Here is a 15,538-nt window from a genome sequence, read left to right on the forward strand (position 1 = left end):
CATTTCTTTGGGGCTTGGAAATGTGGGAGTGTCATGAAAAAGCATGAAGACAAGGTGAACTAGCCAGGTGTTTTGTATACTTACAAGTAGTTTTATGTTTGTGCATTTTAGTCCTTCAACGTTTCTAGGAAACTTAGGAATTGTTGTACTGTATAGAATCAAGTCTAAGAATACTACTTGTGTCTTACCAATTAACACCTAGTGCTGTAAGGGGAAACCACTGAAAAGCAGTTACAGCTGCCTGGAGTTTTCCTGGTGGGGGGATTTGGTTTTGAAATTCTTAGTACACCACCTTACTAACCCTAGTGAGCGGCTCCTCCTAGAATAATGCTGAATCCACACCTCCCTCTTTCTATGCAATTTCTGTCTGGAAAAAACACTAACTGCTATCCAGTAGGAGTAGGTTTACCTTTCTATTTATTTTTCCTGGGTATTTTACTAGTAATAAATGAATAAAAACTGGTAAGTATAGTGAATATAATCCTACCTGAGCATGCAAAATAAATTATGTCAATTTAAGTAATTTAAAAATCTTTATCTTACTGAAAATCCTTAAACACTTGTAAAAAAAAAAAAAGGTGCAAAAGCTATTTTTAGGAACCAGCTGCTGAGCAGCCCTCACCCCAGCCCTAAGCTCACCCTAAACAGCATTTATGCCCAACAGCAGCTGCAGGCAGTGACCCTAATTAAAAGGTAGGGATGATGTTTGCTGGCTAGAGAGTGACTGGTAGAGGCTGGGGACTGAGCACTTTTTTAGGTTTTTTTTTAGTGTTTTTAAAGGATGTTTGAGGGGTTTTCTCACAGGAGCTTTTTGGGAACTTTCTGGGAACATTTAGGATACTTTTAGGGCTTATTTTCAGGGCTTTTAAAAGATTTTTTTAAGGGCTTTCTTTGTACTAATTAGAATTGTTAGGGGGTTTTTTGCAGGGTGTTCTTGGGTCTTTTTAGGACTATTTAAAAATGTTTAGGGCTTTTTTAGGACTCTTGGGGGTATGTGGAGGACTCTTCGGTCTAGGGTATTTTTAGGTTTTTTGAGAGAAGTTGTATGGTTTTCTTAGGGTCTTATCAGTGTGTTTTAAGGATTTTGGGGCTATTTTTAGAGCTCTTTTAGGAATATTTAGGCATTTTTAAAGGTTCTTTGGGGATTTTTAGGGGTGTTCTAGGTTTTTTTTTTAAGTAAGGCATTTTTATTGTATTTCAAGGGTATTCTGAGGCTATTTTTATGTTTTTGTGGGGTTTTTAGGACATTTTGAAAATTAGGGGTTTTTAGAGAAATTTTATGGGTTTTTAGGGTCTTTTCATGGCATAGAGGCTGAGGGATAGCTTGAGGGGCACTGTGGGGGCTTCAGGGTGACAGAGGCTGGGAGCTGAGGGAGGAACAGGGGAGGGGACAGTGGGTGGCACAGAGAGATGCTGAGGGGGGCAGGGGCAGCTGGAGGGTGACACAGAGAAGCTGGGGGCTGAGGGGCAGAGGAGAGGGATTAAGGGTGGCACACAGGAGCTGAGGGGCAGCTGAGAGGGGGCTTGAGGGGCAAGGGGGGGCTCGAGGGTGACAACCAGAGCCTGAGGGCTGGGGGGCTGAGGGAGGGGTCAGGGGTGAAGGGAGAGGGTCTGAGGGCTGGACAGTCCAGTGGGGATCAGGGCTACAGGGTACAGCTTTGGAGGCAAGTTAGGGTACAGGTGTGGCACCCCTCACCCCAATGCTAACCTCACCCTAAGCAGCCTTTTCCCTTTTCACCCCCAACAACAGCAGCACAGCACAGCCTGACAGCGAGACCACACCAGAACCCTCCCACTGGGACAGGACAGCGACCCTCGCACCAGGACAATGCCAGAACCCTCAGAGGACAACAGAACCCGCTGCAAAAAGGTAGGGATGACATCTGTGGGCTAGAGAGCAAGAGGAAGGGTTTGGAGGCTGAGCAGGCTTCCTTGAGTTTTTTTGCAGGCCTATTAGGAATATTTAGGGGATTTTTGAAGGCCTTTTAGGACTTTTCTGGTGTCTTTTAGAGTATTGTTACACCTTCCTAATGGCTATTTTAGAATTCCTTGGTGCATTTTTAGGGTCAGGATGAGAGTCAGACTCTGCTGAAAATGCAGAGTATTACTGGAATGCAGTGGAATGATTTGGAAAGGTGCCAGTGGAGGGGCAGTGGGTCAGGTGCTGCTGGTCTGAAGACTGTGATTTCTGAGCCAAGCGCAGTGGTTGTGCTTAGGGTCACAAACCAGCAGCTTTCTCAAGGAGATACAGAGCACAGAAAAAATCAAGCCCCAAGATTTGTACTAGCAGTTTGCAAGAGTCATTTGTGACCAAAAAAAAACCAGAGTACTTGGGGGTGGCAGACATGGTCTGGGAGAAACCCTGTGCTGTTTGGACATTGAGGAGGCAAAAGGCCACTCAGAGCCTGACACACCATGGGGGATGCAGGGCCCTGGTAGTGAATGAGGGATATCTACCTTGTGAAAATTCAGCAGCTCAGGTTCCTGGTGTCAGTTTGCAGGGTTCACTTGGTGATATTTCCCCCCCCTCTCAGCCCCTAAATTATCAGGCTAGCCCAGAGAGCCGAGGCTTTTTGGGGAGGAATATCAGGAGATGGCAAAGATTTCCAGAAGAGGCTCTTACCCCGATGTATGTTGGTCCAGCTCTCTTTATTCTGTGATGTCCAAGGGAAAGAGCGGGGCAAAAGAGGATGAAGAGGAAATGTCAGGGGTCTATATAGACTTTGGACAGGGAGGGCTTCTTGGCTCTCCACCAACCCTGTCAGGGCAGGAAGGAGGGGTTCAGGGTTATCTGATCAGAGTCACAGGGGTCCCTGGGAAAGGGGAAAAGGCATGTCTGAGCACCATGTAACAGCTTGGGACTGTCAGGGCAGCAGAAGTTTGAGGTGGGGGAAACTTGGGTCTGGGACACATCCTTCGATATTCAGATTTTTTGCAGTCAGTTATCTGTTCAGGGCCACAGGGCCCTGAACACAAACACTGACCCTTTTCCCTGGGAAAGAAAAATCGCCAGCCCAGGTTCCTGATGTCAGTTTGTAGGGTTCCCTTGGGACTGTCAGGGCAGCAGGGATTAGAATCAGCTCTTGGGCCCAAAACAGGTTTTGTCCCACAAAGATTGACTGAACTTCCTGAGATAGCAGACAGATGATGCACTGGACTTTGGGGTTAATAGTGAGTGTTGCCAGGTGATTATTTTAAGGTTGAACTGAAGTGATCTTATGGTTGAGAGCTGCTGGCAGAGGAGGGAGAGCTGGGACAGGGCAGCTCCTCCATTCCTTGGCTCCACCAAATGCTGTTTTTCTTTCCGGAGCTGCTGGGGCCATGGGTTCCCTAAGTTACAGATAAGAGTTGTGCTGGCGTTGGAATCTTGGAGGAAAGCTGGGCTGGAATGTGGCAGGAGAAGATGCTTTATGTGGAATGTACCTGGGCTTTTCCGTGGGAGCTTTTACGGAGGATATTGTTACAAGGTAAATGGTCCTTCATGTGCAAAGTTCTACTTTTGTGTCAAAAAGCCTTGGGAATTCTCAGGGATGCAGCGTGGGATGTTTGACCTCTAAAATGGGTCCTGTTTGGTATAAAATACCCATTTTTTAGTGGTTTGTGGTTTTTCTGACCTTGGAGGAGTGTAGGGCTGACCAGTTAGGTTGGTGTCTGAGAAGGGGAGGGTGTTCTGGGTTCCAGCAGCACTCCCAGGGCTGTTGATTTGGGGTGTGACACAGAACACAGCAATATTCCTGCTGTGCAGATGTGGCAGGGAGTGGAACAGCAAGTGGCAAAGCTGGGTTTTGCTCCTTAAATCCCAGAACAGCTGGGTTTAAGTTCCATCAGCCAGAGGAGGGAATGAGCCCTGGTGCCAGCCCTCCTGGGGGCATGGGACAGGTCTCACCATTTCTCTGCCATCATTTGCATGGTGTGATTCTCCTTTGATCAGATAGGGCAGAAATTGAGGCAGGAGGGGAAGCTCATTTTGTTTCTGTCAACTCCAGGCTTGGGGCAGCTGCAGAGTACTTTAGGTTCAAATAATCCTGCCCAAATACATCAGCTCAAACCTCTCTTGAGCACTTCTGGATCCCTCTGTGCCACTACTCCTCTGATCTTTTACCTGCGAGGTGTGGGCTCAGAAACACCTGCCTACTGGATGGGTTTTTACACGTACAAATTAATTTTCTTAGAAAAGCCATCAGGTGTAACAAAAATCTCTGGAGAACAGGTGGTTGGTACACTAGGTGATGGTAGGTCTTGGGCTTTTCTTCTTTTCTTTAACCTGCTCTTAAGAGGACCATCACTTCTGCACTTCCAGCTGACTCCCTGGAAATTTCCAGATGTCATCCCACTCAAACCTCTGATTTTAAGGCATCTCTGAGGCCTATTGCTTGGCATTTCTTATCTGTGAGGGAAGATTGCCTTGGCTCAAATGCTGCTGCTGGATGATGGCGTCAGGCTGGAAAACAGGGAAGAGATTTAGGATGGCTGGGACATACCTAGCAGCTGTGTGGGAGCTCAGGAAGGTCAGAAACAGGGATTGCTGTCAGAGCCCCTCTGCAAACGGCCGTGCCTCCATTCCCAGGTAATGCCAGCCGTTCCCTGGGGTCCCTCTGGGCTGTCGGTGGCGTCTGTCCGGGCTGAAGCATCCCTGCGTGCCTCTGGGGAGCAGCCCCTGGCCGAGGAGCCGCGGGCAGCCCTTCAGCCGTGTCCGTGCCAGCGCTGTCCCGTGCGCCGGTGCCCGTGCCGGGACGTGCGTTCGGCACGCTGCGAGCCACGGGCAGGGCACGGCAGCTCCCGCCCCGCAGAGCCAAGGACAGGAGGTGCTCTCTGCCCTTCGGAGCTCCGGCTCCTCCAGCCCCGCACCGGGAGCAGCGGCCCCGGCGGAGCGGCTGCTCCCGGCCGCGGCGCCGCAGCCCCGCTCGTCCGGCGGGGCTCCCCCGGGGATGCGGACACGGGTCGGGGGAGGCGGGCGCTGCTGCTCGCAGGGGAGCGCGGTGGCCACGGGGCTACCGGGGCGGGGGGGCTCGGCATCCCGCGGGGGCTGCGGGGCGGCTCCGTGTCCGCCCGCGGGGCCGGAGGCGGCGCTGCGGGAGCGGCGGTGCCGGTGGGGTCCAGGCACCGGCACAGCCCCGGCACTGCCCCGGCACTGCCCCGGCACTGCCCCGGCACTGCCCCGGCTCCCCGCGGCCACAGCGAGAACGGGACCCGAGCCCCGGCGGGACCCGAGCCCCGGGCCGGCCGTGGCCGGAGCGGCTCTGCCCGCCCGCGGCGAAGCCGGTCCCGATCCCAGCCCCGGTCCTCCAGCCCTGGCACCCCCGCCCGCCGAGGAAGAAGCGGCTCTGCCCGGCTCCCACAGCAGACACCGGCGGGACCGGGACCCAAATCCCCGGGCACAGATCCCGGTCCCACCTGAGCGCCTCGGACGCCCCGCAGCGCCGGGAGCAGCCCCGGTCCGGCTCTCCGCAGGGCGCCGGGAGCAGCCCCGGTCCGGCTCTCCGCAGGGCGCCGGGAGCAGCCCCGGTCCGGCTCTCCGCAGGGCGCTCCGAGCGCCGGCCCCGCCGCAGCCCGGGCCGAGCGTCCCCCACAGAGCGCGGGGCGGGCGCGGAGCCGCCGCCATGTACGGGCGGGGGGCGGGGCCAGCACAGGTGCGCGCACAGGTGCGCGGGGCCCCAGCGCGCCTGCGCGGGGCGGGCCCGGGGGGATTTAAACTGCGGGAGGGCCCCGCAGAGCCATTTGCTCCTCGGCGCTCAGAGCGGGAGGTTGCGGCCGGCCGGGCCGTGTATGTTTTTTTCTCTATATTCCTTTTCTTCTGCGTTTCTTTTCTTTTGTACATTTTTTTCTCTATACTGCTCCTAATTATCCTCCCTTCCCCCGCCCCCAGACCCCCTCTCCCCCCTAGTCCTCCCCTCCCTCCCTCCCTCCCGGGCGGTGCCTCCTACACCCCCTTCCCTCTCCTCCCTGTCTATTCCCCTACTTACCCGAACACTACCCTATCCCTCCATCCTGTCCCTCTTCCTTCCCTTCCCAGCCAGGCTCCCCCGTACCCCCTCTCCCTGCTCCCCTTCCTCCCCCACCCCGGCTCCTCCTGCTACCTTTCCATGATACCGTTCCGCCTCCTTCCCCAAACCCGCCTTCAATCCTTCTTTTCCTTCCTCCACCCTGCCTTTCCCCCAGCCCTGTCCCCGACTGCCCTGCATACCCCGACCTCTCCCCACCTGCCCCCTGTCCCCTTCCCCTTGACTGCCGTTCTGCTCCTCCTCCCCTATTCTTGTTCCCCATTCCCCGCTCTCCTTCTTTTCCCTCGCAGCCGCGGGGCTCGGGGCGCCGGAGAATAAAGCCCAGAGGGTCGGAGCCGGCGCCCCCCGGCCTCGCTGGGGTCCCCACACGGGGCCGGAGCCGCTCTGCGGGTCCCCCCATTCCGGTCCAACACACGGCCCGACACTGCTGGGGCTCCGGCTTTCACCACATCACACCGGGGTCGGGGCTGGGGGTCGGGAGGGCCCCTCCTCAGGAGGGAGTCCCGGGGTGGGGGGTTAGGAAGGGCCCCCTCCGGAGCCCTCCCTTCCCCGCCTCCGGATGGGGTCGGCCCCGGCCCCCTCCCGGGGAACCCCTCCTCCGGACCCGGGGGAGGCAGGGCGGGAGGCCCGCTCGTGTGTCTGTGTTATGGTGTTTTTTCGTTGGGCCGGTTCACGCTTCTGCTTCCATCCCTCCCCCGGTCCGGGAATTAAACACCCTCGGCCCCGCGCACCTGAGCCAGGGCCGGGCTCCGCCCCGAGCCCGCCCCGCCCGGTGGAGGCGGGACATCGCCTCCAGAATTCATCACGTTCTGCCACAGCAGCCCTTGGTGCCCCTGTCTCCATGTCTGTCACCCTTGCTTTCATCCTCAGCCACAGAATTCTTCTACTGTGGACAGGAAAATTGTTCCCATTTATCCTGTAGTTCTCTAGTTACCTTTTCTCTAAGGTGTGCAGGACCCACGTGAGGAGGCTGTGATCCTCTGTCAGCTCATAGGCAGCTCTGGTGACACAGGCATCACTTTGCAGTATCTCCAGAATATGACTCTGAAACAGAAGATGCCATTTGTTCTTTTACAGCCAAGATCTAATTATCTAATTGAAAATGAGCAATTTGGCTGGTATCTGATCAACTTCCAGGTAAAATGAACACCACCTGTTCTCAGGAACTCCAGACAAGGAAAGGCACTCATCCTTCAACACTTCATACTACAGGTGCTGGTCTTACGAAAAGTATTCCGTTAGCAAGAAAATGTTCTCTTTTTCTCCAAGGTTTTGATACCTGAAATACTCAGGGTGGATGCTCCCAAACCTGAGAGCTCCTGGCATGTCAGTTTCCCTCCTGCTGAAGCACTGTTCAGGTAACAAATCTGTGGACTGGGGAAGAGAGACCCCAAAAAGAAAACACCACAACTGCAGGAGCAAAACCACGGCACCCACATGAGGCTCCATGATGGCAGGAACCTGTTCCAGTTTCAGGGGATAAGGATGGGACTGGTTTAGAAACAAGCAATAATTTCCCCCTCCACACATACACAAAACCAACAAAGAACAAATTTTCAAGAGGACCAAGGCTGAGTCAGCAGCTCCTTTCTGTTTGGTATTTGAGATCTTGAAGCCACAGAAGCTTCTGTGGTTTGGGATTTTTTGAAACTTTCTATTAAAATTCTTACCTAGGAGCCCTTGTAATGCAAAGGACTGTTGAAAAAGGACATAGGTTGTCCAATGTGACACTGCAAAGTCCTTGAGGAGGGCAAGCCCCGCTCAGCAACATCCAAGCCATCCGTGTGCTATCTACCACATTCCCGTCCTGAATCCAAACGCAGCTCTTTGTCGCTCCCTGGGAAGAAAATGGATCCTATCCCATTGAAAACCAGTACATCACCATTCTTCACCCAGCACACCCTGTCTCTGTTTGTCTCACAGCTGGACACCTGCTCCAGATGTATTCTGCAAGGAACAGGATCAAAACGGCACTTAAAACCCTGAAATAGAACCTGCTTTGCCTTCTCATCATCCATGAGACCAGGCCAGGACATTGCTGCTGTTTCTGTGCTGCTGGAAGTCTGCTGTGAGCTGCAGTTGAGGGATCTGTGACCTGTGGATGAGCCCAGACAGGAGCAGGACACCCCCAGGCATCAGTGGCTGGGAATAAGCCCATGGCAGAGCAGGAATCTCTCAGAGTACCTGTGGCCATGGTTATGTCCATGCCCAAGAAGGGATTGTGGCCCAGGGATAAACTGGAACCCTCTGTGGCTGTGGATTAGGCCGTGCTCAGCAGGTAGCCCTCGAAACATCAGTGCCTGTGCATGGGGTCTTGCTGGAGCACCTCAGAGCCATGGTCATGGATGAACTCCCCTGGCAGAGCAGTTACAGCCTTGGGGGTACTGCAGCCGTGGTTCAGGCCACATCCTTTTCTTTAGTGGGGATGGAAAACTTCATTCCCTATAGTTTGTATAAAATCATGTTTGTAAAAATTTAAGGTTCTAAATTCTTAGATTCAGGACAAATAAAATACTGCTAATTTTCCTTCAGCTATTTATTTTCTTGTGGCATGGCTATCTTACAGAGTGACTAAAGGATACAAAAGGCGCTCTTAAAAATGAATTTCAAGAGGTGAATTTCAAGAGCTCCTTGGAATTCTGTTTTCCAAGGAGAATCAAATAAAGAGGGATCATAGTATGACTAAGCAGCTTGTGACAAGCTTGGTTTAAGCTTTTTAAAAATTATTGGATATAAATATACTGTTAGTTTTTAAAGTAAAAAAGTGTAAATCTGATGTTTTGTAGAAGCAGCTGAATGAATTGATCTTCCTGGCAGGTTTGGCTGAGTTGCATTGGTGAGTGTGAGTTTTGGTTTTGTTGCAGTCATCCTGGAGAGGATGGTCTGGGCAGGAGAAAAAGGCTCTCTGCAAACCTAGAAAACAAATGTATCTTGTAGCTGGGCTTTGTTTCAGAGCTGGATCTACACGCATCCTTTCCTTATGCAGCCTTGGAAATTGCATTGCTCCTTTGCTGTTAATGACAAGGTTATTTAAATATTGCAAGACAATCCGGACTCTTGAATCATGGTAGCCTTGCACAGCAGTTTGTTCTAGGCTATGAACTAGTAAGAGTTGCAAGAATTATGAAGCATAGTGACAATTAAGGTTTGCAGAAAGAGCTCAAACAAACTTTTTGACCACTGTAGAAAAGTTACTGAAGAGTTGATGCATTCATAGCTAGCAGAGAAGAGTCAAGTTAGGAAACTTTCTTATTTAAGCAGGATATAGGGGGAAAAAAGGCAACAGAAGGGCACTTTCAGAAGCCATAAGCACAGCAGCAATTGGAACTGGGAGCTGCCAGCTCCCAGTCCATGACTCTAAGAATTACACGGTGATGCCACAGGAGAAGACACTTGGTGTGGTGCTGGACAAGATCCGGCACAGCAAAGGCAGATCTTCCCATCTCCAGGGAATTGTCTGGCATCAGCAGTGCCTGAGCAGGAAGAGGAAGATCTCCCCAGTTTGGTTGCCTGTGGCACGAGTCTCCATCCCTCCTCCCAGATCCCCTGTGAGAGCTGCCAGACTGCAGATGGAGGAAGCCCTTGGGACAGGAGTGCCTTTTCCCTCAGAGCCATGGCTATCAGCAGAACCTGCTCATCCCCGAGGACGCATCTGGCAGGAAAATCCAGAAAGGCAAAACGGAGGCCAAGGCCAGTGCAGAAAGGGTTTCCTGCAGCCAGACACACAGCAGCCATTTCCAGGAGGCAGTTCCCTGTGCGTGGTTCTGAAAATGATGCGGCCGTGCCACACAGGAGCATACCCGTGGTGTCGTGCTGCACAAAGATCCTCCAGGAGCAAAGGCAGATATTTCCACCTCCAGGGCACTCTCAGGCATCAGCAGTGGAGAAGAAGAATAATGAGGATGGATTCCAAACTTCAGCTGTTCCTGGCAGGAGACTTCAACCTACCCAGAACCTCGGTGAGAGGTGCTGGAGTCCAGAGGGAGCAAAGCCTTTGGACAGGTGTGCCTGCTCCCTCAGAGCTGTAGGTGTCAGCGAACCTGCTCCTCGAGGATGCAGATGGCCAGGAAATGGCCAGAATGAAAAAGGGGAGTGCAGCTCTCTTCAAGGAAGCTGCGCTGAGATGGCCTCCGCCTTCCAGGAATTTGTTTAAGGAAGGAGGTCAGATATTCTTAGGAATATTGGTGTTAAATAAATCAGCATTTTCCCAGAGAACTGTCTGAGTGTTCCCACTATTCTGGGTTTGACTGGGATTCCTTTCTTCCCAGAAACTGGCACAGTGCTGGGTTTGGATGCTGGATGGGAATGCTGTGGATCCGCAGGTGGAGAGTTTGGTTGTTGCTAAGCACAGCTTGTCCACCTCAAGGACTCTGCAGGGTCCTAGAAGCCACTCCGTGTCCCATGCTCTGCCCTCGAGGAGGTGACAAAGAGCCTGGAGGGAGCATGTCCAGACAGCCAACCCGGACTGCGCAGAGGGATGTTCCAGACCACAGTGTGTCCTGCTGAGTCTGACAGCTGAGGAAGCTGGTCAGGAGAGGCTGATCGCTGGTGGGATTGACTGGCCATGAGGCAGAGGGCGCTGAGCACTTGTGTTGGGCATTACTGCTCAATCCTGGGCTTTGGTCCTCTGGCTCCTTTCTCCCCAGCTTCTTCCTCCTTCTTGTTTGTATTCAGCTTCCTGGTTTTCTTCTCCTCCTTCTCCAGGTCTTCTTCTCAGTCTTTCTTATCTTTTTTTCCTTTGTTTGTTTTTAATTCTCTTCCTTTTTTTTTTTTTTAGTTTTTTTTCCCTTTTCCTTTTTTTCCTGCCCCGCTGCTGGAGGCTGAGCCTGTCTATCTGTCCTAGGGCTCCTTTTGGCATCTGCACATCCCTGAACATCTCCATTGGATGCTGCCTTCCCCTGGGAAGGCCCTTGTCTATATAACAATGTGTGAAATGAAACTATAGAGATTATTTTAAAAAGGGATATTTTAATGAAAGCATTGCCCTTATAGTTCTCATAGAGACCCCAAAAAAAACAGTTTCCTTTCAGATTCGCAAGGCATTATTCCATAAATTATATTAAATGCATACACCCTAATAAATGAGCCTAGGGTGAAGCATTAATTTAGACTATGGTGGTTATTCTACAGTAACTTCTCCTGTGAGCAGTCATCCCAGCCTCTGACTCTGGCAAAAGACTGACAGTCCAGAAGAAAGCACTCATCTTCCAAAGAGAGGCTTCCCACTCAGAGAAGTTTTCCCAGAAGCATTATTTCAGGTCATGTTTTCTCCAGACAACAGGTCTCAACATTTCCTGTGGGCTCCATGCACGACTTAGGATGGTGCAGACCAAGCTGGTCAAGCGCCCAGCCCTGCCTCCCATTTCATAGGAAGAAAGAAAAAGAGTTTAGCAGGGCTCAACCTGAAATGATATTTTGTAGCTTCTGGCTCTCCTCAGAGCTCTGGTAAGAGAGGAAGGTCTCTGTCCCTGACACCCACTGCCCCTTGGAATGCACACATGGACCTGTGTGTCACTTCAAGAGACACCAAGAAGCCCTGCCACTTTGCAAGGACAGCTGTTATTCCACTGCTGCATTTCTTGGCTGGGCAAAGCCCCTCCTACCCACATTATGGCCTGAGCTTGAAGATATAAAGTACCACCCTGGAGGGCAGGCATGAAAAGCTTGACAAAGGCTGAAGGCAGCACTCTGATGGCCCCTTTTCCCAAGACGTTCCTTTAGGTTCAGTTGCCGACAAGGACCAGCCCCTTGACACACCGCAATGGGTTTGCTGTTTTATTTTTCGGGTCCTCAGTCCTGCGTGGGACTCGGTTAGTTGGTGCTACAGAGGCTCCGGCAAGGCATCAAAAACGCCGGCCCCGCACCCAAGGGTGGTGCGAGATCTCCTCCAGCTCCGGCCTGTCCGCAGGGTGCTTGGCCAAACACCATCGGATCAGGTGCTGGAGCTCTGGGGAGAGAAGCCAGAAAGCGCCGGTCACCGGCAGAGTCTCCTGGCCAGCTGCCCCCGTCGGCACGGGCCCCTCCTGCGGCCGGCCCTGGAGGGCAGATCCACGTCCCGCGGAGCTGGTGAGGGCCGCGCCGGGCTGAGCGCCGCCAGCTGCCAAAGCCGCCGGCTTGAGGCCGGACACCCACCTGGAGAGAGCTGCTGCCGGAAGACGAGCTTGCCCAGCACGATGTCATGGTCGTCCTGGAAGGGGAGGCTCCCGCACACCATGACGTACAGCAGCACGCCCAGGGACCAGATGGTGGCTGCGTGGCCGTGGTAGCAGCCGAGACAGATCCACTCGGGCGGGCTGTACGCGTGCGTTCCTAGGGGAGACAGGCAGCGCTGGCCGGGCGCAGGCTGCTGCCTTCCAGAGCCCGGCGCCAGCCTCCTGGCCGAGGCAGGGGCCGCACCCACGGCCACAGCTTCCCCCCGAGGCCACCCCGCATCCCCCGGCCAGCTGGCCAAAGGCACGAAACCATTCCGCGAGGCCAAGAAGGCCAGCGGAGCAGCCCAGGCCCTCGTGGGCCCGCTGAGCCCAGGGGCCGGGAGCCGCTTTTGCCGCCCCTCTGTCGGCAGGGCCGGCGGCCGGCTCCTGGGGCACGGCACCCGCCCCGTGCCAAAGGGCGGCCGGCTGAAGGCCACAGCCCGCGGCCCAGGAGGGAAGGGGGCCGTGCAGTGCCTGGCACCGGGAGCAGGGCCCAGGCCATGGGCTCACCGGCAAACCCCGTGAAGGCCCGCTCTTGGAGGAAGGTGCCGCAGCCGAAGTCGATGAGCTTCAGGTCGCCGCTCTCCGGGTCCACGAGGAGGTTCTCCGGCTTGATGTCCCGGTGCAGGACGCCGCAGGCGGTGCAGTGCCGCACGGCCTCCAGCACCTGGCAGAAAAGCCAGCGCGCCTGCTCCTCGCAGAGGCACCCCTGCTCCTGCAGGAACTCCAGGAGATCCTGCGATGCCTCCGGACGCTCCAAGACCAGCACGAAGCTATCGGGAAGCTCAAACCAGTCGAGGAGCTGGATGATATTCTGGCAGCCAGAGCCCACCTTCTCCATCAGCACCACCTCCAAGGGCACGCGGGTGCCGTCGGGCTGTGAGCAGGAGAAAATCAGTGCCTGCGCCAGGCTGCTGCTGCTGCTGCTGCTGCTGCTGCAGCCCTGGGGCTGCGCTGCGCCCTGCCCGGGATGCCCCGGTGCCCTCTGGCGCAGCCTCCCAGGCGCTTGCACTTCCCCCCACTCGGAGGATGCTCGGGGCGTCCTGCCCGGCCCCAGCACCGCTGTTGGCCGTGCCCGGGCCCGCGGGGCTGCGGCTCCGCACGCCGAGCCCGCCCCGGGATTCTCCCTGCCCGCCGCGCCCCGCTCTGTCCCGCTGGCCCCGCTCGCTCACCAGCTCGTCCCACTGCAGGACGCTCTCCCGGTCCACGCGTTTGATGGCCACCTGCGAGCCACGGAGAGAGGAGGGCTGAGCTCCAGCCCTGTCCCTCCCCGCCGCTGCCCCTCCTGCCCCGCCCGGCCGTGGCGGCCACTCACCGGGCTCCCGTCCGAGAGGCGGATGCCCGAGTAGACGGTGCCGAAGCCGCCGCTGCCCAGCTGCGGGCCCAGCAGGTACCGCTCCTGCCGCTGCCTCCTCTGCCCTGCGGCCGAGAGAAGCCGTCAGCCTTGCGCCCAGAACGCCCCGCAAGTGCCCGCGAGTGAAGCGGGCCGGGCCCCCGCGGCCGCCGCGCTCTCACCTGCTTCGTGCTGCGCGCCGGGCAGCGGCCACGGCCCTGCAGCCGCCGGGCTGGCGAGCGGCGGAGCCGGGCCGGGGCAGCGCGCACAGGCGGCTGCGGCAGCCCCGGGGCAGCGGGCCGGGGCGGCACCGTCGCTGTCCCCGGCGGCGTGGGCTGGGCTCCGCTCCTGCCGACGGCCGGGGCTGCAGCCCGAGGCTTGCCACAGGGGGATGCCAGGAGCGGCTGCAAGGCAGACAGGGCTTTTTCAAGCCGTGCCGTCGGAGGCACTGGAAAGAGCCAGCGACTAGGCTGCTCTCGGGGGCCCTGGCCTGGCCGGGCCGCGCCCCTGCATTGCCCCGGGGGAGCCGCAGGCAGCTCCTCGGGAGATCTCACCTGCTGCTAGAAAGCCCTTGGCGGCACTCGAGGGCTGTCTTGGGGCAGCTTCCTGCAGGTGGAGGAACCTCCGTGGTGTCTGGAGGCCCGTCTCCACCACCAGACTCGGGCTGTTGCCAGCTGGCAGAACCGGCACAGCGTCCTGGCTGTCCTGGCCGCTGTGGAATGACCACTGCTGGCTCCAGGACGCTTGCTGCCCGACCAGCTGCTCCTGAGCGGGCTCCCCTGCATCGGGCTGGGCTCCCATTTGGACTTGTGGGCTTTCCCCTGACACGTCAAGGGTCAGGATTGTGCCCACGTTGTTAAAGTCCGTGAGTCCAAGGGAGCTGGGAGACCTGTCCACGGGCTCTGCTCCTTCTGCAGGCTGACAGGTCTCACTGAGCCTCTGCGAGGGATGGAGGCTGTCAGAGATAGCAGAGACTCCTGGCAGGGTGCAGGGTCTCTGACAGCCGGAGGCTCCTGCATGGATGGCTTCCCCCTGCTGTGCCATCCTTGCAGGCCTTGAGGCTCTCCCAGGGATGGAGAATCTTGCTGGGAGCAGCCTCAGGAAGGGATGGAGGCTTCTGGAGGAGCTGGCCAAGCCACAGCAGGGCAGGTGGCCTTGCTTCAGCAGCTCCTCCAGTTCTGTCCACAAGGCCTGCCACATCCCAGAGTAGAGCGGCGCACGTGTCCCGCTGCCATCCCCGAGGTACAGTATCAGTTCCCGCAGCTCCCGGGCCTCTGCCAGGCAGGGGCCGCAGCCGCAGGGGCTGTCCAGGGGGCTGGCGGGAGCACGCGGCCGCTTGTCCGGAGTCGCCCGAGGCCTGGGGAACCTGGGAGCCGCAGGGGCTCCTCGCTTCCTCCGTGAGCCTCTGGGCCTGGCCCTGCGGCGCTTGCTCCACTTCCCTCTCCGTGTCCGCCGGCTCCGCGTTTGCCGGTGGCCAAAGGCCCACCAGACAGCCACGGCGGCCAGCAGCAGGAGAAGCACGGTCAGCAGGACGTCACCGGCACCCATGGCTCCAGCACGTCCCGTCGCGGCTGCACTGGCAGCTGCGGGCGCTGGCCCCTTTTATGCAGCGACAGCGCGGTGATGTCACAGCGATGTCACAGTGCTGCGGCCAGCACAGCCCTGGGACATCACAGCCCTGCCTCATGCCAGCGCTCTGCCCCTTTGTGCCATCACTGCCCTGCCTTGGCCCCGCCCTCCGCAGTGCCCCAGCAGGGATCAGGGGGCTCCCTATGGGCACTTGCCAGCTCTCTGGAGCACAGTGGTGGAAGATCCTTCTTTTAGTAGGACACAGGGATGAGGAGGGGAATGTTGATGGTCTCACCTCCTTGCTGGCAGAGCACGGGACATGGATTGTCCAATGTGACACTGCAAAGTCCTTGAGGAGGGCAAGCCCCGCTCAACAACATCCAAGCCATCCGTGTGCTATCTACCACATTCCCGTCCTGAATCCAAACGCAGCTCTTTGTCGC

The 15,538-nt window shown here is 56.4% G+C and overlaps 1 protein-coding gene across 1 annotated transcript; it reads right to left on the reverse strand.

Annotated features, from left to right (window-relative positions):
- Positions 1-11,808: 11,808 nt before the first annotated feature.
- On the reverse strand, positions 11,809-15,074 carry LOC110484423 (serine/threonine-protein kinase pim-1-like). Its single transcript, XM_077786443.1, has 7 exons — positions 14,747-15,074; positions 14,081-14,347; positions 13,509-13,612; positions 13,366-13,416; positions 12,704-13,070; positions 12,135-12,311; positions 11,809-11,949 (listed from the first exon to the last, which is right to left on the reverse strand). Exons 1-7 carry the CDS (start codon positions 15,072-15,074, stop codon positions 11,846-11,848), a joined length of 1,398 nt encoding a protein of 465 aa, XP_077642569.1. The 3' UTR covers positions 11,809-11,845.
- Positions 15,075-15,538: the final 464 nt, after the last annotated feature.

The sequence above is a fragment of the Lonchura striata genome, chromosome 13 (genome assembly GCF_046129695.1).
Source record: "Lonchura striata isolate bLonStr1 chromosome 13, bLonStr1.mat, whole genome shotgun sequence".
Classification (NCBI taxonomy): domain Eukaryota; kingdom Metazoa; phylum Chordata; class Aves; order Passeriformes; family Estrildidae; genus Lonchura; species Lonchura striata.

Coding starts and splice junctions, on each gene's coding strand:
- LOC110484423 (XM_077786443.1), bottom strand. CDS start 15,074: ATGGGTGCCGGTGACGTCCTGCTGACCGTGCTTCTCCTGCTGCTGGCC. Junction 13,071..13,365: donor TCCTGCAGTGGGACGAGCTG/GTGAGCGAGCGG, acceptor TCCTGCTCACAG/CCCGACGGCACCCGCGTGCC. Junction 11,950..12,134: donor CCGGCAGCAGCTCTCTCCAG/GTGGGTGTCCGG, acceptor TTCTCTCCCCAG/AGCTCCAGCACCTGATCCGA.